A 27,686-nucleotide genomic window follows, 5' to 3' on the forward strand; every position below is an offset into this window, starting at 1 on the left:
CCTCCCTCTGAGCTGATCCAGCAGCATCCAATGTTTCCTTGAATTTCCAGGTTCCAAAATGGTCTTTGTCCACAACTGTTTACCTCTCCTCCACAAGCTGTAAGAAAATACCAGAACTGTGTGATGGCCTTTCTTAAAGTGGACACATGTCATTCACTTGAGCAAATGCAGCAATACCGAGGAGCAGATTGGGAGGCAGATTTTTGGAAAGGTGCAAAAATAACAGGGTTGTTATCATGGGTGACTTTAACTTCCCTAATATTGATTGGCACCTGATTAGTTCCAAGGGTTTAGATGGTGCAGAGTTTGTTAAGTGTGTCCAGGATGGATTCCTGTCACAGTATGTTGACAGGCCGACTAGGGGGAATGCCATACTAGATCTAGTATTAGGTAACGGACCGGGTCAGGTCACAGATCTGTCAGTGGGTGAGCATCTGGAGGACAGTGATCACCGCTCCCTGGGCTTTAGCATTATCATGGAAAAGGATAGAATCAGAGAGGACAGGAAAATTTTTAATTGGGGAAGGACAAATTATGAGGCAAAAAGGCTAGAACTTGCAGGTGTGAATTGGGATGATGTTTATGCAGGGAAATGTACTATGGACATGTGGTCGATGTTTAGAGATCTCTTGCAGGATGTTAGGGATAAATTTGTTCCGGTAAGGAAGATAAAGAATGGTAGGGCAAAAGAACCATGGGTGACAAGTGAGGTGGAAAATCTAGTCAGGTGGAAGAAGGCAGCATACATGAGGTTTAGGAAGCAAGGATCAGATGGGTCTATTGAGGAACATAGGGTAGCAAGAAAGGAGCTTAAGAAGGGGCTGAGGAGAGCAAGAATGGGGCATGAGAAGGCCTTGGTGAGTAGGGTAAGGGAAAACCCCAAGGCATTCTTCAATTATGTGAAGAACAAAAGGATGATAGGAGTGAAGGTAGGACTGATTAGAGATAAAGGTGGGAAGATGTGCCTGGAGGCTGTGGAAGTGAACGCGGTCCTCAATGAATACTTCTCTTTGGTATTCACCAATGAGAGGGAACTTGATGACGGTGAGGACAATATGAGTGAAGTTGATGTTCTGGGGCATGTTGATATTAAGGGAGAGGAGGTTTTGGAGTTGCTAAAATACATTAGGATGGATAAGTCCCCGAGGCCTGACGGAATATTCCCCAGGCTGCTCCACGAGGCGAGGGAAGAGATTGCTGAGCCTCTGGCTAGGATCTTTATGTCCTCATTGTCCACGGGAATGGTACCGGAGGATTGGAGGGAGGCGAATGTTGTCCCCTTGTTCAAAAAAAGGTAGTAGGGATAGTCCGGGTAATTATAGACCAGTGAGCCTTACGTCTGTGGTGGGAAAGCTGTTGGAAAAGATTCTTAGAGATAGGATCTATGGGCATTTAGAGAATCGTGGTCTGATCAGGGACAGTCAGCTTGGCCTTGTGAAGGGCAGATTGTGTCTAACAAGCCTGATAGAGTTCTTTGAGGAGGTGACCAGGCATATAGATGAGGGTAGTGCAGTGGATGTGATCTATATGGATTTTAGTAAGGCATTTGACAAGGTTCCACACGGTAGGCTTATTCAGAAAGTCAGAAGGCATGGGATCCAGGGAAGTTTGGCCAGGTGGATTCGGAATTGGCTTGCCTGCAGAAGGCAGAGGGTTGTGGTAGAGGGAATACATTCAGATTGGAGGGTTGTGACTAGTGGTGTCCCACAAGGATCTGTTCTTGTTTCGTGATTTTTATTAACGACCTGGATGTGGAGGTAGAAGGGTGGGTTGGCAAGTTTGCAGATGACACAAAGGTTGGTGGTGTTGTAGATAGTGTAGAGGATTGTCGAAGATTGCAGAGAGACATTGATAGGATGCAAAAGTGGGCTGAGAAGTGACAGATGGAATTCAACCCGGAGAAGTGTGAGGTGGTACACTTTGGAAGGACAAACTCCAAGGCAGAGTACAAAGTAAATGGCAGGATACTTGGTAGAATGGAGGAGCAGAGGGATCTGGGGGTACATGTCCACAGATCCCTGAAAGTTGCCTCACAGGTAGATAGGGTAGTTAAGAAAGCTTATGGGGTGTTAGCTCTCATAAGTTGAGGGAAAGAGCTTAAGAGTCGCGATGTAATGATGCAGCTCTATAAAACTCTGGTTAGGCCACACTTGGAGTACTGTGTCCAGTTCTGGTTGCCTCACTATAGGAAGGATGTGGAAGCATTGGAAAGGGTACAGAGGAGATTTACCAGGATGCTGCCTGGTTTAGAGAGTATGGATTATGATCAGAGATTAAGGGAGCTAGGACTTTACTCTTTGGAGAGAAGGAGGATGAGAGGAGACATGATAGAGGTGTACAAGATATTAAGAGGAATAGACAGAGTGGACAGCCAGCGCCTCTTCCCCAGGGCACCACTGCTCAGTACAAGAGGACATGGCTTTAAGGTAAGGGGAGGGAAGTTCAAGGGGGATATTTGAGGAAAGTTTTTCACTCAGAGAGTGGTTGGTGCGTGGAATGCACTGCCTGAGTCAGTGGTGGAGGCAGATACATTAGTGAAGTTTAAGAGACTACTAGACAGGTATATGGAGGAATTTAAGGTGGGGGGTTATACGGGAGGCAGGGTTTGAGGGTCGGCACAACATTGTGGGCCGAAAGGCCTGTAATGTGCTGTACTATTCTATGTTCTAAATTATCATCTCCAATCAGATGATGCAAAAGATGCCATTTAATTTTTATTTTATATAATTGATTGAAACCATACTTTGATGGTCGATACTTATACTGTTGAGCTGTCATTTAATGTGTAAGTTGCAATTTCTACACCTGCTACCTCATGGGGAGGTCAGTACAACCAGAGATCTGGCAGAAGGCGTAGTTTTCCATTATTCTGTTTATCGTTTAACTGTAAACATTCTTGGCCTCTATGTTCCTGACTATTCCTGCAAGTGACTCAATACTCCTGGGTTTGCCAAGTGTTTTTAATTAGCAGGATACCGCGTAAAATTCTTAATGACTGATGATCAACCAATAAACCTATTTTAGATTCACCACAAGGTCACGAGTGTTCGTATCTTTAAACAGGATCAGCTGAGCGTTACACTATTTTTATTTGAGCTTTAACTGCTAAATTCTGTTAAATAGTTGCAGATAAGATAATCTTGTGGCCGTAAAGGCCCCAGTTTTGATTCTTGTACCCAGAGTTATCTGAGTGGAACTTGTTTGTTTTCACCGTGACCACACAAAGAGTCCTGAAGGGTCTCAGCCTGAAATGTCAACTGTACTCTTTTCCATAGATGCTGCCTGGCCTGCTGAGTTCCTCCAGCATTTTGTGAGTGTTACTTGGATTTCCAGCATCTGCAGATTTTCTCTTGTTCGTGACACAAGTTTTGGTTGTGTTCCCTGGAGTCTTCCACACCCCAAGGATGCGCTGTGGGCCTCAATGGCTATTTCCAATTAGCCCTTTATGTTGGTATCTGGTAAACTTATACAAGGAGTTGGTAGATATTTATAAGAAGGAATAGATTGCAGAGGTTCAAGGAACTAAGGAGCACAGGAATGTGAATGGTTTCCTTATTGTTCAAAAATCAAGTTCAACACTCTTATCGGAGAGAATTCCAAAGGGTTGCAATCCTTAGGCAGAAAGAATTTGCTCCTCAGCTAAGTCCAAAATCCTCCCAGAGCTCTGCAGCCTTGTCTTAGGGCTTGGAAGGCTTGTGTACCTCAGTGACCCAGAGATATGTTGACTGGAGCCTGGGTTTTAAGCTTGGGCTCTTGGTCGGGTCACCCATGCCAAACAGGTCAAATGGTGGAGGTCAAACTAAGATGGTTCACTGGTCTTTCAGGTTCAGGGGTTCAGCTCAGGGCTAACAACCCTGCATGGTCAACAGCAATGAAGAATCCTTCCATGCAGATAGAGATGGAGGACCTTCATCACTGCCCTAAACACTAGTAGTGTAATGAGCAGTAACTAACTACTGAGTTGAAAATGGCTGGTCCCTTGTCCTGGACCTCCTACTCCAGCTGAGAGACATACATCCTGGAATCATCTCTTGTTTTAATGAAGTTCAATCAGCAAAGACCGATCTTATTCCATCTCTCTTTATCACATAACCCTGTCATCCCAGGAACCAATCTATTGAGTCTGTACCGCCTTGGTTCCCGACAAATTTATTAGCCTGGATACTGGACTACAGAACTCCAGTTGGGTTCCTGCATCCACATGATGCAACTAAGAGTTGAGGGTGCCATCATCTACCTGCTGAACCGTGTCTATGCCCACCTGGACAAGCCGGCGAGCACTGTGAGGGTCATGTTTTTTGACTTCTCCAGTGTGTTCAACACAATCCGCCCTGCTTTGCTGGGTGAGAAGCTGACAGTGATGCAGGTGGATGCTTCCCTGGTGTCATGGATTATTGATTACCTGACTGGCAGACCACAGTACGTGCGCTTGCAACACTGTGTGTCAGACAGAGTTGTCAGCAGCACTGGGGCTCCACAGGGGACTGTCCTGTCTCCCTTTCTCTTCACCATCTACACCTCGGACTTCAACTACAACACAGAGTCTTGCCATCTTCAGAAGTTTTCTGATGACTCTGCCATAGTTGGATGCATCAACAAGGGAGATGAGGCTGAGTACAGAGCTACAGTGGGAAACTTTGTCACATGGTGTGAGCAGAATCTTCTGCAGCTTAATGTGAAAAAGACTAAGGAGCTGGTGGTGGACCTGAGGAGGGCTAAGGCACCAGTGACCCCTGTTTCCATCCAAGGGGTCAATGTTGACATGGTGGAGGATTACAAATACCTGGGGATACGAATTGACAATAAACTGGACTGGTCAAAGAACACTGAGGCTGTCTACAAGAAGGGTCAGAGCCGTCTCTACTTCCTGAGGAGACTGAGGTCCTTTAACATCTGCGGACGATGCTGAGGATGTTCTACGAGTCTGTGGTGGCCAGTGCTATCATGTTTGCTGTTGTGTGCTGGGGCAGCAGGCTGAGGGTAGCAGACACCAACAGGATCAACAAACTCATTCGTAAGGCTAGTGATGTTGTGGAGGTGGAACTGGACTCTCTGATGGTGGTGTCTGAAAAGAGGATGCTGTCCAAGTTGCATGCCATCTTGGACAATGTCTCCCATCCACTCCATAATGTACTGGTTAGGCACAGGAGTGCGTTCAGCCAGAGACTCATTCCACCAAGATGCAACACTGAGCATCATAGGAAGTCATTCCTGCCTGTGGCCATCAAACTTTACAACTCTTCCCTCGGAATGTCAGACACCCTGAGCCAATAGGCTGGTCCTGGACTTATTTCCACTTGGAATAATTTACTTATTATTATTTAATTATTTATGGTTTTATATTGCTATATTTCTACACTATTCTTGGTTGGTGCGACTGTAACGAAACCCAGTTTCCCTTGGGATTAATAAAGTATGTCTGTCTGTCTGTCTGGATGATAGGAAGTTTCCCAATTGTTTTCATGCCATTCTGAAAATTGGACCTGGCATTCCTGGAGAGACTCACTGAGCATGGCTGTGCCAATTTCATAAGGGAAGGGGTTTATGAGAATAATGCCAGAGTACAAAGATTGCAGCCAAGGTTGCTTTCCTTGGGCCAGAGAAGGCTGAAGGAAGACTTGATTGCAGTGTACAAGGGAATATGGATGACTTTGAGGAAGGATCTATTCAGAGAGATTAATATCAGAGCAGTTGCAAGAGGGGTTAGAAGGGAGAAATGCCTTTTTACCCAAAAGATTGTTCAGGGCTGGAAATTGTTCTCTGAGAAGATGGTCAGGGCGGAAATCACATTTGAACTGTATTTGGATGTGTTTGTGAAGTGCCATTACCTACAGGGCTTCACACAGACTGCTACTGGAAGAATGGATAAGGGTGGAGCGCCTTTCTGTGACCAGCATTGACAGGATGGGCTGAATGGCCTACATCTATGACACATTCTCTCCAGTTCTACCGAAGTTACACCAACTTGTCCTAGGACTATAGTTGAGCACTCACAGGAAAGTTAGGTTTTAATACCTTAGTCATGGATGTGGATCACTATATCATCACCGATCACCAAGGCACCAAATCCACTATTTCTGACCCCTCAAAGGCCTCAACCCATACTTCTATCTAGGTCCAGGTGCCAATCCCAGCCCTGATCTCCAGTCAGTTACTTGTCTCTGCTTTCCCACCTGCAGAGCTTAATCTTTAAGCCAGCCTACCTCCTGATCTGCTCCTAGCTTTGATGTATCTGCTGGATACAACTACACCTTATCCCACGCTTACCTTGTTGTCTGAATCCAGGCCTTGATCCACAGCTTACAACCACCCCTGCCCCACTCCTGGACATTAACTGTGTTGTTTTTAGGCCATTCTTGTGTAGCTTAGACTTTATGCTTGGGCTCATTATCTTGCTGGAAGTCAGATCTTCTCCCAAGTCACAGTTCTCTTGCAGACTGCTGATGCACCATCAATAACTCTCGGAGACGTGAGGCGAGATATAGGCTTTTATTGGCTGGAAGAAAGAACAAGCAGCAAGTGACCACCACACTACAGGTTTTCCTCCAGGATTTCCATGCATTTTGCTGCATTCATCTTACCTCCTACCTTTACAAGACTTCCAGGGCCTGCTGCAGGGAAGCATTCCCACAGCATGATGCAACCACCACCATGCTTCACTGTAGGGATGGTGTGTTTTTGATGATATGTGGTGTTTGGCTTACTCCAAACATAGCATTTAGTCTGATGGCCAAAAACCTCATTTTTTTGTTTCGTCAAACCACAGAACTTCTTCCAGCTGATTTCAGAGTCTCCCACATGCCTTCTGGCAAACTCTAGCTGAGATTTCATGTGGGCTTTTTTCAAGAGTGGCTTTCTCTTTGCCATTGTCCCATAAAGCTGTGACTGATGAAACAGCCAGGCATCATCTCTCCCATCTCAGCTGCTGAAGTCTGTAACTCTTCCAGAGTTGTCATGGATCCCCTGATGGCCTCCCTCGCTAGTCCCCTTCCACAGTCACTCAGTTTCTGAGGACGGCCTGCTCTAGGCAGGTTTATAGCTGGGCCATATTCTTTCCATTTCTTGATGACTGACGAAACTGTAGTCCAAGGGATATTCAGTGACTTGGAAATTTTCTTGTATCCATTTTCCGACTTGTACTTTTCAATAACCTATTTGTGGGGTACTTGGTGTGTTCTTCTGTCTGCATGGTTTAGGTCTTGCCAGGATACTGACTCACCAGCATTTGGACATTCCAGATACAGGTGGATTTGTACTATAATCAACTGAAACACCTTGAAGCACACAGGTCTCCAAAAACAGATCTCCATTTAACTAATTATGTGATTTCTAAAACCAATTGGCTGCACCAGTGACGTGTGTCATATTAAAGGGGATGAATACTTATGCAATCAATTATTTCGTGTTTTATATTTGTAATTAATTTAAATCACTTTGTAGTGATCTGTTTTCATTTTGACAGGAAAGAGTCTTTTTTTCTGTTAATCAGTGTCAAAAAAGCCAAATTAAATCAATGTTGTAAAACAATAAAAAATGAAAACTTCCAAGGTGGGGAGAGGGTGCATGAATACTTTTTATAGGCAGTGTATCTTTATCTTTCTGTTTTGCTTTACAAAAAATCCTCGGTACTTCAATATTTTCCCTTTTTTTGCACTTTATTTAGTAATTTTTTTTTGTCTTTGTACATACTGCTGCTGCAAAATAACAGTATTCACACCATATAAGTCAGTGATAATAAACCTGACAGGAATTCTTTTGGGTCAGAAAGCAAGCCTGCAGAAATGGTGACTACAGCCTAGCGCATCACAAGCAAAGCTCTCCCCACCATTGAGCATGTTTACAAGGAGTGCCAGCACAAGAAATCATCAAGGACCCCCACTATCCACGCCGTGCTCTCTTCTCACTTCTACCGTCGGGCAGGAAGTACCGGAGCCTAAGGTCGCACACCAACAGGTTCAGGAAGAATTATCACTTCACAACCATCAGGCTTCTGAACCAATGTGGATAACTTCTCTCACCTCAACTTTGAGCTTATTCCACAACCTGCAGACTCATTTTAAGGACTCTATGTTCTCAGTATTTGTTTTATTAACACAATTTGTCTTTCTTTTGCACATCGGTTATTTATCAGTTTTAGCTTACTTTATTTAGCTTACTTTAGTTTTCAGTAATTCCATTGTATCTCTTTATTTTCCTGAAAATGCCTGCAAGAAAATTAATCTCAAGGTAGTGTACAGTACTTTGATAATAAATTTACTTTGACTTTGAAATGTATTACTGGCATTGGGTGTGTTCGAGGGACGAAGCTCAAGAGGATAGGCCTGAACAGATAATCAGCTGGGTACTTGTGAGGGGCTGAGCTCTGGGCTCCCATTAGAGCAGTCACCGTTCTGCTGACTCAAGTCTTCAGCACTGAATCCACGCAGTTACTGAATGGAGGTTGTGTGTGGAATTCCAACACCCCCTTTCTCTGTCTCCATGGCAACCTGGCAGGCGTATTGATGGTAAAAGCGCTTTCAGCTGTGGTTTTGTTCGTGTGCTTCCAACCCCGATTCTGCAGTGACCACTCAGGCTCCCACAGAGAGTTACAGTGCGCAGTACAGTCATGTAAAGACACTCCCATTTGGCTAGGTTTCTCTGCCCGCCAGTTCAGTATTACATATGGTCAAGTACTAATTGTACTAATCCATTGACCTGCCAAAAATATCTTCAGAATTAGAGTCAGGTTTAATATTACCGGCATATGTTGTGAAATTTGTTGTCTATGTGGCAGCAGTACAATGTAATACATAACAATAGAAAAAAAATGTGAACTACAATAAGTGCGTGTGTGCATATATATAATAGTTTAATTAAATAAGTAGTGCAAAAATAAAAAATAAAAAAGTAGTGAGGTAACAACACACACAGAGTGCTGGAGGAACTCAGCAGGCCAGGCAGCATCTATGGAAAAGAGTCAACAGTCGACGCTTCGGGCCGAGACCCTTCAGCAGGACTGAAATAAAAAGGGCGAGGAGTCAGAGTTAAAAGGTGGGGGGGTGGGGAGGAAGAAACACAAGGTGATAGGCAAAGCCCGGGGAGAGGGGAGTGAGGTAGTGTTCATGGGTTCACTGTCCGTTCAAAATTCGAATGACGGAGGGGAAGAATCTGTCTCTGAATAGCTGAGTGTGTGCCTTCAGGCTTCTGTACCTGCTTCCTGATGGTAGCAATGAGAACAAGACATGACCTGGGTGAAGCTTAAACAGAAGCTTTAGATTCTGAAATAACTTTAAATAATAAGCAGATAACAATCTGAACTCATTTAATTCATTTGTACAATATAATCCTTGCTACAGTATGGGCGGTGCACTTGTGCATTTTGAGACTACCTCTCTGTTATAAATCTATCTGTCACACAGTCATACCTGTGGTTGCTCAATTGTAGTACAACCGGGAGCTTTAAACACAGCAGTTCTCCAGAACTCTGCCCGCTGAAGTATTGATATTCTCAGCTTTGTTTAACCTACATAGACCAAAGCATGGCAGAGAGAGTCATAGGCAAATACAGACTGCCAACAGGCCTTTTTTGCTTACTGAACCAGTGCTAATCAATAAGCACTCATTTATATCTTTATCCTCCTTATGTTGTCATCAGCTCCCCCACTCAGCTACATACCGGTGGCAATTCACCACATCTACCTCCTGTATCCTGTCCTGCTGTGCTCACCAACCTGTTTCAACTCCCAGTGATGTCACGCCTTGGCTTTAGACTTACAAACAAGCTGGAGGAACTCAGCAGGTCGGGCAGCATCCGTTGAAACGAGCAGTAACGTTTCGGGCTGAGACCCTTCGTCAGGACTGAAGAAGGAGGCAGGGGCCCTATAAAGAAGGTGGGGGGAGGGGAGGTGGAAGGTGCCTCTGAAAAAACAATCAGAGGAAAGATCAAGGAGTGAGGGAGGGGAAAGGGGGGAGAGGTGAAGAAGGAACGTAAGGGAAAAGCAGTATGGGTAGTAGAAGAAGGCAGAATCATGAGAGAGGTGATAGGCAGCTGGAAGAGGAGGCAGAGTGAAAGTGGGATGGGGGAAGGGAGAGGGAGGGAATTACCAGAAGTTGGAGAATTCGATGTTCATACCAAGGGGCTGGAGACTACCCAGATGGTATATGAGGTGTTGCTCCTCCAACCTGAGTTTGGCCTCATCATGGCAGTAGAGGAGGCCATGTATGGACATATCTGAATGGGAATGTGAAGCAGAGTTGAAGTGGGTGGCAATTGTGTTGATTGTGTACGTGTTGATTTGACCACAGCATCTGCAGGTACTTTATGTCTTTAGACTTCTTGGCAACGCACAAAATGCTGGAGGATCTCACCAGGTCAAGCAGCATCTATGGAAATGAGTAGAAAGTTGACATTTTGGGCCGAGACCCATCTTTAGGACAGAGAAGGAAGGGGGAAGATGCCTGCATAAAAAGTTTTGAGGGGAGGGTAAGAAGGTTAGCTGGAAGGTAATAGGTGAAGCTAGGTGGGTGGGAAAGCTCAAGGGCTGGAGAAGAAAGAATCTGATAGGAGAGGAGAGTGGACCATAGGGGAAAGGGGAGGAGGTGGGAACCCAGAAGGAAGTAATAGACAGGTGAGCGGAGATAAAAGATCAGAGTAGGGAACAGTACGTGAAGAGAAATATGCTTACCAGAAGATGAAAACACTTCTTATCTTTGATTTCTGTCCTTATACGTGCCCTTCTCCTTCCATCCTTACAATCTCCCCAGATATCTGTACTTCTTTAATTCTGACCATCTAAACTTCTCCAGTTTAAATTTCCTCCACCACTGCCTTCCACTTCCTGGACTCTGGAATTCTGCTCCTAAACCTCTCCAACTCTCTTACCTCTCCTTCCTCTTGATATGCATAGAATTGTCCGGAAGGAAGTGAAGATAGCACGAGCGAGAGAGCTTGGCTTTACTTCCTCATAATTGCTTCAGCTACTGGAGGCCATTTGGTCCATTGAATCTAAGCTGGCTCTCGGGGCACACCTGTAAGTTCCATTGCACTCTGCAATCTTGTAACCTTTGATCTTTCATGTCAACTCCCTCCTACCAAGATCATTTTTTTTAATCAACCACCAAAAATATGATTCACTGCCTACATAAGGCATCCCTTCTCCAATCCTTAAAGCAGCATGGACCGGGTTTCTGTTTGATCTTGATCCTTTAAGCTTCTGATCCTTTTACATCTCCATTGCAACGGCTGTGACTGGAGAACTGAAAGCTTTAAGGAGGACCTGCTCTCCTATCTTTATTGCCTGAGACTCTGCAAGCATTTTAATTTTTTTTCCTGTGGACCTTGGGGGAACTGGTTCCCACAGAGAATGTGGCCCCAGATCGGTAAACGTTAACACTTTGCCCCGGGACCTGTGCCCATGAGGGAGGCAGAACCTAAGAGTCGGGTGATGGACACCTGGCTGCTTGATCACTAAGCCTCCATTTAAAATAAAATTCTATGATGAGGAAGCCTTTGCTTGATAAAAGACTGCTTTATTTTTTTGGTGTTTTTCTGCGAGGCACTGTGCTTTTAATGAGTGTACTCTGTTGCCATGGTAATAGCCCATGACCTTGAGCTCAGTGATCTCAGACCTTAACTATCATTTTATCACTGGGGGTACTCTCAAGCTCTTTGGTAATGTGTGTTGTAAAAGTGAAGCTATTTTAGTGCTCATTGTCCTGTGAGCAGCTGTTCAGGGCTTTTCTGCTCAAATGTATTTTAGCTGGCAAGCCAGTGTTCAATGTAGAGTAGTGGATTTCACGATCAACAGCTGTCGTTTTGGGATGGAGATGTTTTGGGAATGTATTCTGAACCACTAACCACACAGCAATGTTCAGACTGACACGTCTGACCTCAAACAAGGTGTAAGGGCCTTTCGACTTTCAAATGTATCGTTGCGACGCAATCCTTAAAAAGAGTGCTCACCTTAAAGCAACAATTATTTCTCAAAGACAATATTATACATACTACTGTTGCCCTCCTTTAAGTATAAAGTTAGAAAATATGAACCAATTTAACATTTACAAACTTAATCTGAAGTTGCAAGCTCTCACACTCTGACCTTTGCAGTGGCATGGGTAATACTTTTGTTAAATTTACAACTTGACCAGGTATTGATTGGACTCAGTCACGTGGCCCCATTTTTACTCTTGTAACGTGATGTCTGCATTGTTGGTTCATGAACAATGACAAGATTCATCTCAGTAACATCTTCAATCTCAACTTCTTCACAGGTAGCTTGCACTGGGAGAAGATGGTCGACTTTGACTTTTACAAATTCCTTACCAGCGAGAATACTACACTTCCTCTAATTCCCCAAAATCCAACCTTCTCAGCTCCAATCTATTTGGGGTAAAGTGCAGTAGTCAACCATATCCCAAGTCCCCTGTGTGTCAGCACTTCCACTGCCTGTGCTGGGATTATTCCATAACTCAGGCAAAATGCTGCAGGTTTACATTTCATTATTTAATTCAAATAATCTTCAATAAATGTTTCTTCAATGCTTAGTTTAGTACTCACCTATCCACTTCTCCATTTTGTGAAGAGAACTGAACATTGTTAATCATAGAGTTCAAATTGAAAATGTTCTCAACCATGGGCCATTGTACGAGTTCTCCTGGAAATGGTGTGCCAAAAAAAGAATTTTAACTCTTATGCATCCTGTGAGTCATAGCCATAGAAAAGTACAGCACAGAAATAGTCCCTTCAGTCCATCTAGTCCATGCTGAATCCTTTCAACTACCTACTCCCATCGATCTGCATTGGGACCGTAGCCCTCCCTATCCCCACTATCCATGTACCTATCCAAACTTCACTTAAACATTGAAGTAGAGCCACTTAAAGGCCACTTTTAATGGCTGTTGATTAATACTCAAAGTTCATCCACACCACCTTCACCACAATCTATCTGAAACTGCTGGAATGATCCTGTAGGCTATGCCTACACATGCTTTAAGAGGGTACATTTACTCACTTGGTTATACAAGTCTTTGTTTTTGCTGAGCCAATAGGCAAAACCTCCAGCCTCCTTCATGATCAGTGTCAGAATTCTGCTCTTACTGCCCTTTTTCCAAAAGGAGGTTTGTTCAGCGATTACAAAGTTATGCTTTAACAATAATACAGTTTCTAATTATAAAGTGGTCACCTTCATCCAGAACACAGATGAACTCCTGAGGCACCCACCATCCTAGAAATCGCCCTTTGTACCTGTGGACACCACATGCTCCTTCTGCAGGACACTTAGGAATAGGCATAGCCATAGAAGAGGGGCAGGCAATTGGCTTGGGGAGAATCTTAAACCGCTTGCCATGTAGATCCATGAATGGCCGATTTGGAAAGGCCCAGGAGTAAGCAGACGAGGAGATCCCCCAACTGACCCCCCCACCCCCTTCCACACTAGGTGACCAAAGATCAGGAGCGTGGGGCAGAAGTGCAGCCAAAACTTGAGGAGTCGCTCCCTCAGATACCCAAATCGAGGCTGTGACCTCTCACACTCCATATACACACCATATCCTCCTGGCTGCAGAAATGAGGCAGCTGGGGAGCCCATGAACCCACTTAATCTGTTACATGATACTGCCCTGTGTAACAGTTTCAAATGAAAAATGGGATGGATCTCCCAGGTAAAGAGATCTCCACTGGGGGACTCCCTCATTGCCGATGGCAGATGAGGGCAAGGAAGTGTACAGTGTACAGGAGCATCCTGCACAAGAACCACCTCGGCGCATTGCACAATAGCATTGTGGGTATCTCAGTATGGGGGCTCCTGTTGTGTGAGACCTGCTCCTGAGAGACTTTAGGCCTTGCTCTTCCTTAGCTCTTATTTTACCATTCTCTGTGTCCCCATTTAATACAGCCTTAAGTGGTAAATAGTTTAGAGCATCTGCTATGAAGTAACTTCAGTGAATTTTCTGTTTGACATTGAGATCTGCGTCTGAATCGGTCCATCACCAACAGGATCACTGGTATTGCAGGAAAGTCTTCTTCTGCCTGTAGAGTATCAATTCCAGTTTGTTTTTGTTGTGGCTTCTTCATAAGGTAGTCTAGATAGTCACGCATTTTCTTGGATGCTCCATACAAAATGCAGTTTTATTGTGAGACATAGATAGCTCACCTCTGCTTCCTTGATGTTGTTGTAGGGATAGCGCATTGCAGCCTGAGAACGGTTAACAGAAGTTTGTGCTTAGGAACTGCTGTGAACTGTCTTCCCCACAAAAGCTGGTAAAATGTTGCATCTCCAAGTGTATTTGCCAACGCCTCTACCCGAATGTAGTGGTTTTCCGCTTTTCGTTAAGTACAGTATACCTGACGTTTAGGTTTTGAGCTTCAGTAGTCCATAACATGGCTGATCACTTCCTCAGTCCTAGAATTATAAATATTTCAAAAAGGTTTTGACATAGTTGGTGCGGTATTCCATTAGAATAAAATCATTCACTTCTGAGGCTTCTTTTTAACAGACCATGGGGTCTTACCCATCCTTCCTCTTTAATAGATGGTGGAATCAACACGATGGTCAAAGTTTGGTAGAACTCTGCTACAGTTCTGGACCGTATCTGAGAAGTATCCCAGGAGCTCTGCAGTTAGCTGAGGCTTTCTGGCTCTGACAATGACCTCAGCTTTCTCTTACTGGCTGTAGCGCATTCATATCCACTCATTGACCTAAATAAGTCGCTTCCCGTGGAAAGACACAGTTTTATTTTTTTTAAGTTTGATATTAGGTCGATGAAGTCTTTGGGATGCTTCAAGTCTGCAACTGAGCACCACCTCTGAATGTTGACAGAGACAATGCAGCATCTTATTCATAATTGCTTGGAATATTTTAGGTGAGAATTTCACTCCATACAATTACTTGGTAATGGAGGACAAATCTTGTGGATATTAATTGTAAGATACTGTTGGCCTTCTTCATTAATGTTGAGCTAGACATAGGCAAGGGATGGAACTAACATGGTGAAGAAGTGTTTTCTTGCCAATGTGGTATACCAATCATGAGATGGAGGCAGAAGTATTCTTCATCATTCGTGGATCTGTTAAGGTCCAAGTTATAATCTGTGCAGGGCTGGAAGGTATTACATACCTTGTTTACAACATGATAGCTGCCACCCATTCACAGTGATGGGTAGTACCCTTTTCTATTCCTGTTTCTTTATCACTTATACTGGGGGTTTCAGCACATATGACATGGGCCTTCTTTTACAATGTAGTTTCTTATCCTTAATTCCAAAATCCAAAATTTCTTTCAACGCTGACATGACGTCACAAATGGAAGATTCCACAAGGTGCTGGGAAGGTTCCCAGGCGATTTGCAAGTCTCTGCATACTACAGACAGCTCTGAGAAGTGGCCTCACATATGTGCTGAACAGAAGTTAACGAAAAATAGAAAAATAATACATAAAGCTGAAAAAGGAAGATCTCGGATGTGTATTGAAAGATACACATTCCTCAGCGTTACAGTGGACATACACTGCTTAACAGTATGCTGATCATGAAACAAGCAAAGATCTATCATGACAAACCGAAAATTAAAGGTAATTGTGAATTTTCAGCGGGCTGGCTGCAGAAATTTAAGAGAAGGGAAGGCATGACATTTTCAAAGATTTGTGATAAAGCATCTGCTGATCTGTAAGCAGCAGAAAAGCTCATTCATGAGATTTCGAAGATCATTGCTGATGAAAATCTAACACACTGAACAGCTGCATCAGTACATATGTGTAATGAATAAGGGTAAAACAAAGACTGTTAGTACATAAACTCAGTTGGAAATGATAGCGACCCCAAACTCTCTTGCTATATATTCCAAAATCCAAAAAAATCCATAATCTGAAACATTCCCAAGCATTTCAGATAAGGGGTACTCAACCTGTATTTACAAATTTAATCTTTGTATATTTGGTTTGATACACGTGAGCTTGGTCCCCTTTACCTCCCAGGGACTTGTCAAAGAATGTTCTCAAACTGACTGTGTTTCTTGCTACTGGCATTGAATTTAACCTCAGATTGTGCGATTTTCCACGATGAAACCGTCAGGGGTGTGTCAATGTTTATATTCATGACTTGAACATTAACCTTTAATTTGGAAACCACTTCTTTCGAATCACCATTAGTAGTTTATATCCTCTGGAAATTACACTGCCTGTATTGATCATCTGTTGCTGTGTTCTTGTCTGGGCTTTATTCTAATTACTTACTGCCCGTTACGCATTGGCGTTTAAGGCAGCAATGAAAATCCTCCACCTCAGGTCTTCCTTTATCGTGTCAGTAGCTTCCTCTCAGTTTTCACTACTGTCAGTCATGCAAGCCCTGGGTGGAGACTCAGGAATATCATCACACTCAAATGTAGAAGGATTCTTCATTGTTGTTTCTGAAACAGTTTTGTTTTACCAGTCAGGATTGTTAGCTTTGAGCTGAATCCCTGAACCTGGAGGACCGGTGGACCACTCTTAATCTGGCCTCCACCCTTTGACCTGTTTGGCATGGGTGACCCTGCCAAGAGCCAAAGCACAAAGCCCTGACTCCAGCCAACTTACCTCTCTGGGTCATTGAGACACGTAAGCCCTCTAAACCACAACAAGGTTGTGGTCCTCTTGGAGGTTTATGCTAATTGTTGGGATACTATTGACCTACCTACCCTAAGTGCAGAGGCTGTGTGTCCTTGTTGCCAATACTTAAAAAGTCTTACTGCTCTGAACTAATGCACTTGCATTAATTGACTCTCACTGCAATAATAGTGGGGCTTCCTGCCAAACTCTCTTTTCACATCACACCCACTCACGTGACCTGGACTCGGAAGGAGTTCCTGCTATTGTCCCTGCTGATAGCCATTTCCAGTAGTTGGACGAATATGCGGCCTGAAATTCATTTATTTTTGTATGGATATTGCCATCTTGTGTTTCATTTGAACGTTTGATGTGTGTTTTGTAACATGGACGGTAAGCCATGGACCTGTCTCACAACATGTGATCCAAGAATACACTGAAGTGGCAAAACTACAACGTACTTTTAAAAACAATTAGAGAAAGGACTAATTGTTTCTCCTGTTCTTCCAGTTATGGGTTCCAAACTTATAATTCTCTGCAATTCCAATGACATTGTATTTAGAATCAGAATCAGAAGCAGGTTTAAAATCACCGGAATTTGTCGTGAAATTTGTAGTCTTTGCGGCAGCAGTACAATGCAATACAGAATAATACAGAGGAAAAAAAACTGATCTACAGATATATGTTAAATAGTTAAATTAAATAAGTAGTGCAAAAAATAGAAATTTTAAAAAGTAGTGTTCATGGGTGCAATGTTTTGTGTTTTGCTGTTGTGGTGTTAAATGGACAATAAGTTTGGCAACATCCCATAATATCCAAACCTCTTTATACGTTGACAGTCACTATTTTGCAATCGCATACAATTTCATTCTGGTTTTTTACCTTTTCCCTCTATTTAGAAAATGTATTTATTGTGACATACTTGGCTTGAGCCATCTAGTCCGGTCCTCCACCTTTCAATGTTATTGGACTTGGCTTTCTATCTGCTTCATGTTCTTCATCATCTGCTCCTGAAGTCTGCACTTCAGGCTTGTCATTACTAATCATGAGCTTTTCAAGCACATGGTTACTCTCCATATTTAACGTTCTGATGGTCGTGTTTCTCCATCACCCCATCCTCATTGCCAGCATAGAGTGTGCTCTAACAATGTCCCTTGCAAAAGGACCCCCAAATGAGGCTTGTCATGAGCTTTGCAACACACAAAATGCTGGAGGAACTCAGCAGGCCAGGCAGCATCAATGGAAAAGAGTAAACAGTTGACGCTTCAGGCCGAGACCTTTCACCATGTCAAGTGCTTATCACAGATAGTCTCTAGAATCTTGTATACATTTTGTTCTAGGCTGGAGAGACATTCATCAAACGACACAATTCTTAAAGGAGTGTTGACTACAAAGCCACAATTGTTTGCAGCCAATAGGTGAGACTAGAACTATGGGACATAGCCTCAGGATTCGAGGGAGTAGATTTAGGATGGAGATAAGGAGGAACTGCTTGTCCCAGAGTGTGGTGAATCTGTGGAATTCTCTGCCCAATGAGCAGTGGGGGCTACCTCAGTAAATATATTTAAGACAAGGTTGGATAGATTTTTGCATATGGGTTATGGGGAAAAGGCAGGTAGGTGGAGATGAGTCCATGGCCAGATCAGCCATGATCTTATTGAATGGTAGAGCAGGCTCGATGGGCCAGATGGCCTACTCCTGCTCCTATTTCTTATGTTCTTATAATACGGATATTTAAGAAATCAAAGTTTTGTCAAAGTAAATAATGGGGGAGCATGTTACAATGATGAAATTAAAACTCCAGAACATAATATTGATAAGTTAATTGATCCTATAGCAAGAAATTGTCCTATAACAAGAAAAAAACATATCTATATTCTTTGAAGTTCAGGAAAATGGGGGGGGGGGTCTAACTGAAACATAAGATATATGAGAGGGAAATTGACTGTTTCTACTGGTAGAAGAATCTCAAACTATGAGACACAGTTCCAAGATAAGGCACATTTATCAATAGTAATCTCAGGATTTCTCCCAGTACACATAATAGTAAGAGCAGAAATGGGAAGATATATTGGATTAATACATGACTGAGGTACACAAGACTTCTTCCCCTGAGAGGGTAGTGAAGCTCTTTGTCCCAGAGATGTTCTTTTCTTGAAGGGAGAGGGCTGTAGGGAACAGGCACAGGGCCTAGGGCAGGTCCATCCTGATCTCATTGAATGGTGGGCTTGAGGTCCCTCCTGCTCCCAGCTTCTTAAGTTCATATTCTATAGTATTGATGTTAAGTTGGTCAGCAAACCTTCAGCTTGATTTATGGATCTCCGTGGAAAGACTGTTCAGCTCCTATTTGTACCGTTAGTTTATAGAACATAGAAATCTACAGCACATTACAGGCCCTTTGGCCCACAATGTTGTGCCAACCATGTAAACTGCTCTAGAAACTGCCTAGAATTACCCTACCACGTGGCCTTCTATTTTTCTAAACTCCATTTACCTATTTAAGAGTCTCTTAAAATACCCTATGGTATCTGCTTCCACCACCGCCGCTGACAGTGCATTCCACGCACCCACCACTCTCTGTGTGAATAACTTACCCCTGACATCCCCTCGGTACCTATTTCCAAGCACCTTAAAACTATGCCCCCTTGTGTTAACCATTTCAGCCCTGGGAAAAAGCCTCTGACTATCCACACGATCAATGCCTCTCATCTTCTACACCTCTATCAGGTCACCCCTCATCCTCCGACGCTCCAAGGAGAAAAGGCCAAGTTCACTCAACCTATTCTCATAAGGCATGTTCCCCATCCAGGCAACATCTGCCTTATTACAAATGTACAGTACATGAAGACACAATGCAGTTAGACTAGTCTTTTTGTCCTTATTAGCCCTCTTAACTTGTTTTTTTTTGCACTATGACCCCTTATGCTTATAATTGTTTTTGCACTTTGAATTTGACTTCTTCCCTTACTGATTTATTTCTCTCCTTGCTTCCCCCTCCTCAGCCTCCTCGCTCAAGTTCTCCCCACCTCTCGCATCATCCTGAGCACATGAACAAACACCCACTTGCAGACTTTAGCCCTGATCTGCTTGGCTGTAACCCACCTGGTCTCAGTTCTCTCTACATCGCGCCCCAAAGTCCCAGGAATTTGAATCTACCTCCTCCATTCCCCACTCCCCTGCCACATATTAATCAAATATATCTTCCCATTTCTGCTCTTGCCAGGATGTAATGTTAAGGCTTTAAAAGGCACTGGTGAGGCCTCACTTGGAGCATTGTGAGCAGTTTTGGGCCCCTTATCTAAGAAAGGATGTGCTTACATTGGAGAGGGTTCAAAAACGGTTCATGAAAACGATTCTGGGATTGAAAGGCTTATTATATGAGGAGCGTTTAATGTCTGAAGCCTGCATTCACTGGAATTCAGAAGAATGGGGGGGGGGGAGTCTCATTGAAACCCATTGAATAATGAAAGACCTCGATTGAGTAGATTCAGAGAGGATGTTTCCTCTGGTGGGTGAGTCTAAGACCAGAGAACACAACCTCAGAATAGAGGGACGTCGATTTAGAACAGATATGAGGAGGAAAGTTCTTTTGTTAGGGGTACTGAATATGTGGGATTCGTTGCTTCAAGTGGCTGTGGAGGCCACACCATTGGATATATATAAGGCAGAGGTTAATCAATTCTTGATTATTCAGGACATGAAAGGATATGGGGGGAATGCAGGAGATTAGGGCTCAGAGAGAAAATGGATCTACCATGATGAAATGGCGGAGCAGACTCGATGGGCCAGTTGGCCTAGTTCTGCTCATATCTCTCGTGTTTGCTCATATATCTTATGGTCTTGCACTGGGAGTAATCCTGAGATTACTAAATGATAATTTACCTCCAACTCCCAGTGTGTATGACATTATTCATTTCTATATAATTTCTCTCAATATGTACCATAATGACAGAACGTTCACTTCCCTACTCCAATGTGTCCTACAGTCACTCCAAGAGATCCTTGACCCTAACACCAGGAATGGAACAGACATGGTCTGTGCAATCCCATGTTCTTCAGGCATTTCAGCTCCCTCTTGCCTATAGGCCAACTAGAATGGGTTTTAGGTTCTTGCCCAAACCTGGCCTGGATCACGGTAACTTGGAGAATGAACAAAAGGGCCAGGAATACAAGGTCCTGTTGAAGTCCAGCTGGCCAGACTGAAAGGCAAGGTGACTCAGCTAATAAATCTGCTGCCTCATAGCTCCAGCAGGCCAGGTTCCATCTGGATCTCCAGTGTGTGGAGTTTCCACCCGCGTGGTGCTCTGGTTTCCTTCTACATCCAAAGATGTTTGTAATTGCCTGTGGTGTGAGTGGTAGAATCTGAGGGAAACTTGATGGGAATACGAGGAAAATAAAACAGCAGAGACAGTGGGCTGGAGGACCTGTTCCGTTACAACTGCATGAGATGGGAAAACCAATGATAGGAGGTTGCGGCTAGAAAGCCCAGAGAGATCATCTCTGGCACTTGGTTGGGAGGTGGGGCAGTGGAGTGTGGGGGAAAGGAAGGGAGGGATTGGGGGTGTTTTGAGTGAGAGATACCAGAATCAGGTTCAATATCACTGGCATATGACATGAAATTTCTTATTTTGCGGCAGCAGTACTTGCAATAAATGATAATAAAAAACTTATAATAAGAAGTATATATAAATTAGGTAGTGCAAAAAGAGAGCAAAAGAAACAGTGAGGTAGAGTTCAGGATTTCATTGTCCATTCAGAAATCTGGTGGCAAAGGGAAAGAAGCTGTTCCTGAAACGTTGAGTGTGTGTCTTCAAACTCCTGTACCTCCTCCCTGATGGCAGCAATGAGAAGAGCGTGATGGGAGATCCTTAATGATGGATGCCGCCTTCTTGAGGTATTGCATTTTGAAAGTGTCCTCGACGCTGAGGAGGCTAGTGCCCATGATGGAGCTGGCCAAGTTTATAACTTTCTGCAGCTTTTTCCGATCCTGTGCAGTGGCCCCTCCACACCAGATGGTGATGCAGCCAGTCAGAATGCTCGCCGTGGTATACCTGCAGGCATTTGCAGGAGTCTCTGGTGAGATATCAAATCTTCTCAACTCCTAATGAAATGATGCCGTTGCCATGGCTTCTTTGTACTTGCATCGATATGTTGGACCCAGGGTAGATCTTCAAAGGTGTTGCCTCCCAGGAATTTTAAGCTGCTCACCCTGTCCACTGCTGATCTCTTGATGAAGATTAGTGTCTGTTCCTCTGACTTCCCCTTCTTAAAGTCCACAATCAATTCCATGGTCTTACTGATGTTTTGGCAAGATTAAGTGCAAGGTTACTATGCTTTACACCCTGGTTTGGACAAACACTGTATCATTTCTAAATACATTATATGGTTATATAGATTTATGTAGTTAAATGACAATAAACTTAACTTGACTTGTTATGACTCCACTCAACCAGCTGATCTATCTTGCTCTTGTACGCCTCCTCGTCACCATCTGAAATTCTGCCAACAATAGTTGTGTCTTCAGCAAATTTATAGATGGCATTTGAGCTGTGCCTAGCCACACAGTCATAGGTGTAGGGAGAGTAGAGCAGCGGGCTAAGTGCTGAGGTACACTGAAGTTGATTGTCAACGAGGAGATGTTATTTCTGATCCACACTGACTGTGGTCTCCTGGTCAGGAAGTCAAGGATCCAGTTGCAGAGGGAGGTACAGAGGCACAGGGTTTGGAACTTGTTGATTAGAACTGAGGCTATGATGGTGTTGTCAATAAATAGCAGCCTGAGGTGGGTGACCCAAGGCTGAGTGGAGAGCCAGGGAGATTGCAAGTGCCATAGATCTAAATTGCAGTGAGCTCAGATCCTTGCTAAGGCAGGAGTTGATTCTGACCATGACCAAGCTTTCAAGCACTAGATGTGATTGCAACTGGACAATAGTCATTGAGGCAGCTCACCTTGCTTTTCCTGAACACTGGTATGATTGTCACCCTCTTGAAGCAGGTGAGAACCTTCAACTGCAGCAGTGAGAGATTGAAGGCGTTCTGGAACACTCCAGCCAGTCGGTTGGCACAGGTTTTCGGAGCCCTACCAGATACGCCGTGGAATAGGCCCTCTTGAAAGATGTTCTGTTGTTGGCCTCTGAGACAGATATCACAGGGTCACCAGATGCTGTTGGGATTTGCACAGGTGTTGTTTTATTCTCCCTTTCAAAGCATGCATCAAAGGCATTGAGCTCACCTGGGGGTGAAGCATCACAGCCATTCATGATGTTCAGTTTCGCCTTGTAGGAAATAATGGCCTGCAGACCCTTCCAGAGGTGACGTGCATCTGATTCTGTTTCTAATTTCAATTGGAATTGTTTTTTGATTCAATTGGATGTAGGAGAGGTAAGCCAAAGTCTTTCTGTCGGCCAGAGAATGCCTAGCACCTTGAGTTCAGCCGCTGGGTTTTCATGAGGTGAATTTAAATTGCCCCCAATTATAATGCAGGAGCTTTATTTAATTATAATAACAAAGTGGCCCATTTTGAGGCTAGGCAACAGGAAAATCACCATTATAAACACAGCATTCTCAGGAGGATGGGATAGTGTTTGACATGATGACAATCTGAAGTTCTCCCGACTTTCTCCCACCCAGTTGAGTAGGGAGTTACCACCAAGTCAAGTTGGGCAGTGTGCTTTGGCCTTATCCCTAATTCAAAAGCAGTGTAGCATGTAACCAGTCATTTACAAATGCCTGGCCTCTTGTTCACTTTGTGGACGAGGATGGAATCACATTCCATGTTTGAATGCAATGACAGTTGTTCCCTTGCTTCCTCAAACAGCTGCTCTCGAATCCTCAGCACTTCACTGCTGTTGTACCCCTCCCCGATAGGTCTGCATCTGGGTCCATTGTATCTCATGACCCAGAAGCCACGAGAGCAGAGGTTTACAAGGGAAGGTCTTTCTGATTGCTGGCCCCATTGCAGTGTCTCAGTAACCATGGACAGTGATTACAGTATCTGTATTGGTTTGATTCCAGGCTTCCACTAGTGGGTCAATAAGTTAACTTCCACTGGCAAAAATGGCCACGTTGGACACAGCACTGACAATAACTTCATCAAAGGTTTTGTGTAAGGTATCTAACCTTTGTTGGTGGTGCCATCTGTCTGGACTAGAAGGAAGAGTTCGGCATAAATTTCAGGACTTCTTTCCCAAGATGATATCCCAGGCTCTATCCTGCCATAATTGAATGGTCCGCTAGTACGATAGGATGGACTGTTGACCTCACATTATACCTCGCTCAGGCCTTGTGCCTCATTGTCTACCTGCTCTGGACACTCTCTGTGACACAGTAGGGTAGTGGTTAGCACAATGCGTTACAGTGCCGGCGACCCGGGTTCAGTTCCCACCACTGCTTGTAGGGGGGTTTGTGCGTTCTCCCCGTGACTGCGTGGGTTTCCTCCAGGTGCTCTGGTTTCCTCTCACATTCCAAGGACATTGGTAGGTTGTAAATCATGGGTCATTGTAAATTGTCCCGTGATTAGGCTAGGACTAAATCGGGGACTGCTGGGCGGCCTGGCTTGAAGGACCGGAAGGGCTCATTCCATGCTGTTCTCTGAGTAAATAAATAGATAGATAAATAAATAAATTCTGCATTCTGTTACTGTTTTCCCCTGTACAACCTCAATGCACTGTTGAAATGATCTGTATGGATGAAATGCAAAACGGGTTTTGTACTGTGTCAGTGCATTTTACCCAGGCAATCTTAACATCACCCCCTTTGTACCTGCAAAAGGCCTTCGCTGATAAATCAGCGTGGAGGCAAACCATGTATTTCTTGCTTTCCTTCATACCTTTGACATAACTTGAGTACTCAGCGATAGTCTACACAGCTGGAATGATTGGAGTTTCTCCTTGAAGAGAATGCAGCCTTTAGTGTATCCAGTCCCGACCTTTACTCTGTGTGAGCAGCACGGCTGTTACTGACCTCAATGAGCTGTTGGTGCCTGATGCGTTCAATGTTCCCACAATCAGATGACATGTTTAATAAGCAGCCTTCAATTATTAAGCAAGCAGTATATTGTGTAGTTCCCAAGCCTCAGAGAGTAGTCAGGTCAAGATCATGTAAACAGTTGAATACAAAAGAATTGGTTAACTTAGTCAAATGGATGCAGCTAGCTCTGGTCAAGTCCGAGATGATAAACGTTGCTTAATTTTTCTTATAGTAAGGGCTAATATGAAATGAGGCCAGGAAATGATTAATGGGCCTTGGTCCAAACTTCTAGTCTCAGAGTTTACTAAGTCTCCTCTCAGTGAGTTAATAACTGAGATGCCCTGGTCTGGGATCTAACTTAGGGGATAATAGATGATGATGATGATGATGATGATGATGATGATGATGATGATGGTGTGTGTGTGTGTGTGTGTGTGTGTGTGTGTGTGTGTGTGTGTGTGTGTGTGTGTGTGTGTGTGTGTGTGTGTGTGTGTGTGTTGGGTGAGGGGAGGTATGTATGTATGTCTTGGGGGTTTGGAGAGGGCACAAAATGGCAGGGTGGGAGGGTAAGGGGGACAGGATGAAAGTGGCAGGGTGGAGGAGAGAGGGAATACAGAGGTTGGAGGTAGAGGAGGTGGGGGTTGTGTTGAGGAATGTAGGAAGGAAAGGGGGGGAGTGGATGAGACGGAGGTGGCAGGTGGGGGAGGGAGGGGCGGAGGTGGTGGGATAGGGTGCAGGGGCGAGGGGGAAGGGAACAGAGATGGTGGGGTAGGAGGTGGAGGCAGAGGGGCTGGGGAATGTAGGAAGGAAAGGGGTGGGGAGTGGATGGGACAGAGGTGGCAGGTAGCAGAGGGAGGGGATAGAGGTGGTGGGGTAGGGTGGGGGGTGAGGGGGAAGGGAACAGAGATGGTGGACCAGGTAGTGGAGGCAGAGGGGTTGGGGAATGTAGGAAGGAAAGGGGTGGGGAGTGAATGGATCAGAGATGGTGGATAAGGGAGGTGGAGGCGGAAGGGGAAGGGCGAAGGCAGCGGGATGAGGGTAGGAGGTTAGAGGAGGGAGGGGACAGGGCTAGAGAGGAGGAGGAGGGAGAGGATGAGGTAGCGAGGGGAAGGAGGGAATGCAGGAGACAGGTTGGTGGGATAGCATGAGTGATGGTGTGGGGGCAGCTAGTTGTGGGTAAGCGATGGATGGGATCGGGTTGCTGGTTTGGGTTGAGGGAGGGGATGGCTGAAGTTGGGATGACATTTTAGAATGGGGTGGGGGTGGGAACCTGTCATGTGATGTTGGGGGTTGTTGTGGGCTTGTCGGTACAATGAGTGGAAGTGGTGGGTAACTGTGTAAAGAAAAATATAATCAGTGTCGACATTGATGATACGATCTTCATTCAGCCGATGCTCCTGGCTCAAAGCTTGCTCCTTGGTTTTTAATTTGTCAGGCAGCAAAAGGAAGCAAATCCCCTTCCCCCACATACTTTGTTTGTACGGTTGAACAAGTTCCAAATGACGCAAGGCACAAGAATCTGAAAAGGAAATGGCTTACTCTTGTGGAATCTTGGGTTCTGATATAAAATTACAGCCTAGCACTGAACGGGCTTATTTTAGTGTTTTGACTGTTGGAGTTAAAATTAAATCCTGCTGCTGAATAGATCCAGTTGGGAATAGTTAAGAACTGGTTGCAGACAGCAGCCTAACAGCACGATGGAGAGATTTCTCAACATGCAGTTTCTGAAAGGTAGGTTGTGGACCTTGACTCTGCCACTGGGGGCAGAACTGAGCCCATTCAGAGTGAGGGTGAGGCGGGGGATTGTGCAGTCAGGTGTGTGGATAAAGATAAATGGACCATCTCTCAAGGTTTATGCACGGGCTGATCTTCGGGCTTCTGGCAGAGCTCCGTAACACTGGTTAGTCAGGAAGTCCACGTGGATTTTCCCCACTCTCACTGTTAATTCAGTGAATGCTGATGATAAAATACACATAACTGTTGGTTGGTTGCTCTGTCTGTGAGTCCACATCCATTCAATACTTTGATACCAGAAGTGAGAGCTATCTTTGGTAATTGAAATTAGATTATCACTGGAAATGCATCCTAATCACGAGAGGCTGGTTAATCGAGGGTTGTTTCCTCAGGGGTGCCGGAGGCTGAGGGGAGATCTGATAGAGGTTTACAAGACTATGAGAGGCTTAGACAGAGTGGATAGAGAGTGTCTGTTTCCCAGGGTTGAAATGCTAGAGGGCATCCATTGAAGGTGACAAGGGTAAGTATTTTACTCAGTGAGTTGTGGATGCTTGGAATACTCTGCCTGGTGTGGTGGTAGAGGCAAATACATTAGAGGCTTTTAAGAGACATTCGGATAGACACATGGATGTAATGAAGATGGAGGGATTAGTGTTGGGGTGGTTCTGATGCACTTTTTAGCTGGTTTGGCACAACATTGTGAGCTGAATGGCCTGTTCCTGTGTTGTACTGTTCTATGGTTCTCTGAAATGTAAAGGCAGAAGCTGGTCGTCGATAAATCAGATCCAAACCTTGTGAACGGTGGCTTTGTTTCTGTGAGTTTGCTTCTTATTGAGTTCGCCTTGGTCTCTGCAGCTTTGTTCAATGAGAAGTTTTCCGCTGAAGTGCAGAGTGGGAGAATTAACCTACAGATGCGACTTTTATTGTCACCATATGTGACTACACAGGAAACAGTGAAGTAATTTAGAAGTCGGCCAGTGACTGGCTTTTGGAAGAATTGAATGAGATCTCATATTGCAGGAGAAATGGAAACAGCTTTGGGATTCCTCCAGAGAGAAATATTTACTGAAGCTACTGTTTTCTTGTGTTAGTCATTCCCAAAATAATACGAACCAATTCACTGACTTGGATGATCCTTCCGCAAGGTTGCCTTGGTTACCGAGGAGGGGATTGAAGGTCTAAAGTGTAGCATCATGCAATGCAAGGCTATTTTTAGAGGCTTGTTCAGCTTAGCTGATGTGCAGGGTGTGACGTGTTCAGTTGTTTCGGCACAGCTGGACTTCTGCTTCCTAGAGAAACCCGGTGTCCAGGGCACTGCTCCTGCAGTTCAGGAATGGTTTTGGTGTAAGCAGGGTCTGTCAACAAAAATGCAGCCTTTTTTCTTGCAGCAGAGGTGAAGGGAGATGGCAGCCCATGCGATGTGTGCTGTTGT

General features: G+C 44.4%; 1 protein-coding gene and 1 long non-coding RNA gene across 6 annotated transcripts in view; one reads left to right on the forward strand and one right to left on the reverse strand.

Annotated features, from left to right (window-relative positions):
* On the reverse strand, positions 1-24,468 carry LOC140731832 (uncharacterized). Its single transcript, XR_012099925.1, has 4 exons — positions 24,381-24,468; positions 12,536-12,632; positions 6,268-6,496; positions 1-97 (listed from the first exon to the last, which is right to left on the reverse strand). It is a non-coding gene; the product is annotated as an uncharacterized lncRNA (long non-coding RNA).
* The window catches only part of clip2 (CAP-GLY domain containing linker protein 2), a 166,467-nt gene that overhangs the window by 21,385 nt on the left and 117,396 nt on the right, over positions 1-27,686 (forward strand). The window contains exon 1 of one of the 5 annotated variants that reach the window (XM_073053697.1): positions 26,100-26,251. The exons of the other annotated variants lie outside the window; for them this stretch is intronic. Coding sequence (XP_072909798.1) covers positions 26,218-26,251 — 34 coding nt within the window. The 5' untranslated portion in view covers positions 26,100-26,217. Of the gene's footprint in view, positions 1-26,099; positions 26,252-27,686 lie in introns of those variants that run through there. 5 annotated transcript variants of the gene reach the window in all.

The sequence above is a fragment of the Hemitrygon akajei genome, chromosome 8 (assembly GCF_048418815.1).
Source record: "Hemitrygon akajei chromosome 8, sHemAka1.3, whole genome shotgun sequence".
Taxonomy (NCBI): domain Eukaryota; kingdom Metazoa; phylum Chordata; class Chondrichthyes; order Myliobatiformes; family Dasyatidae; genus Hemitrygon; species Hemitrygon akajei.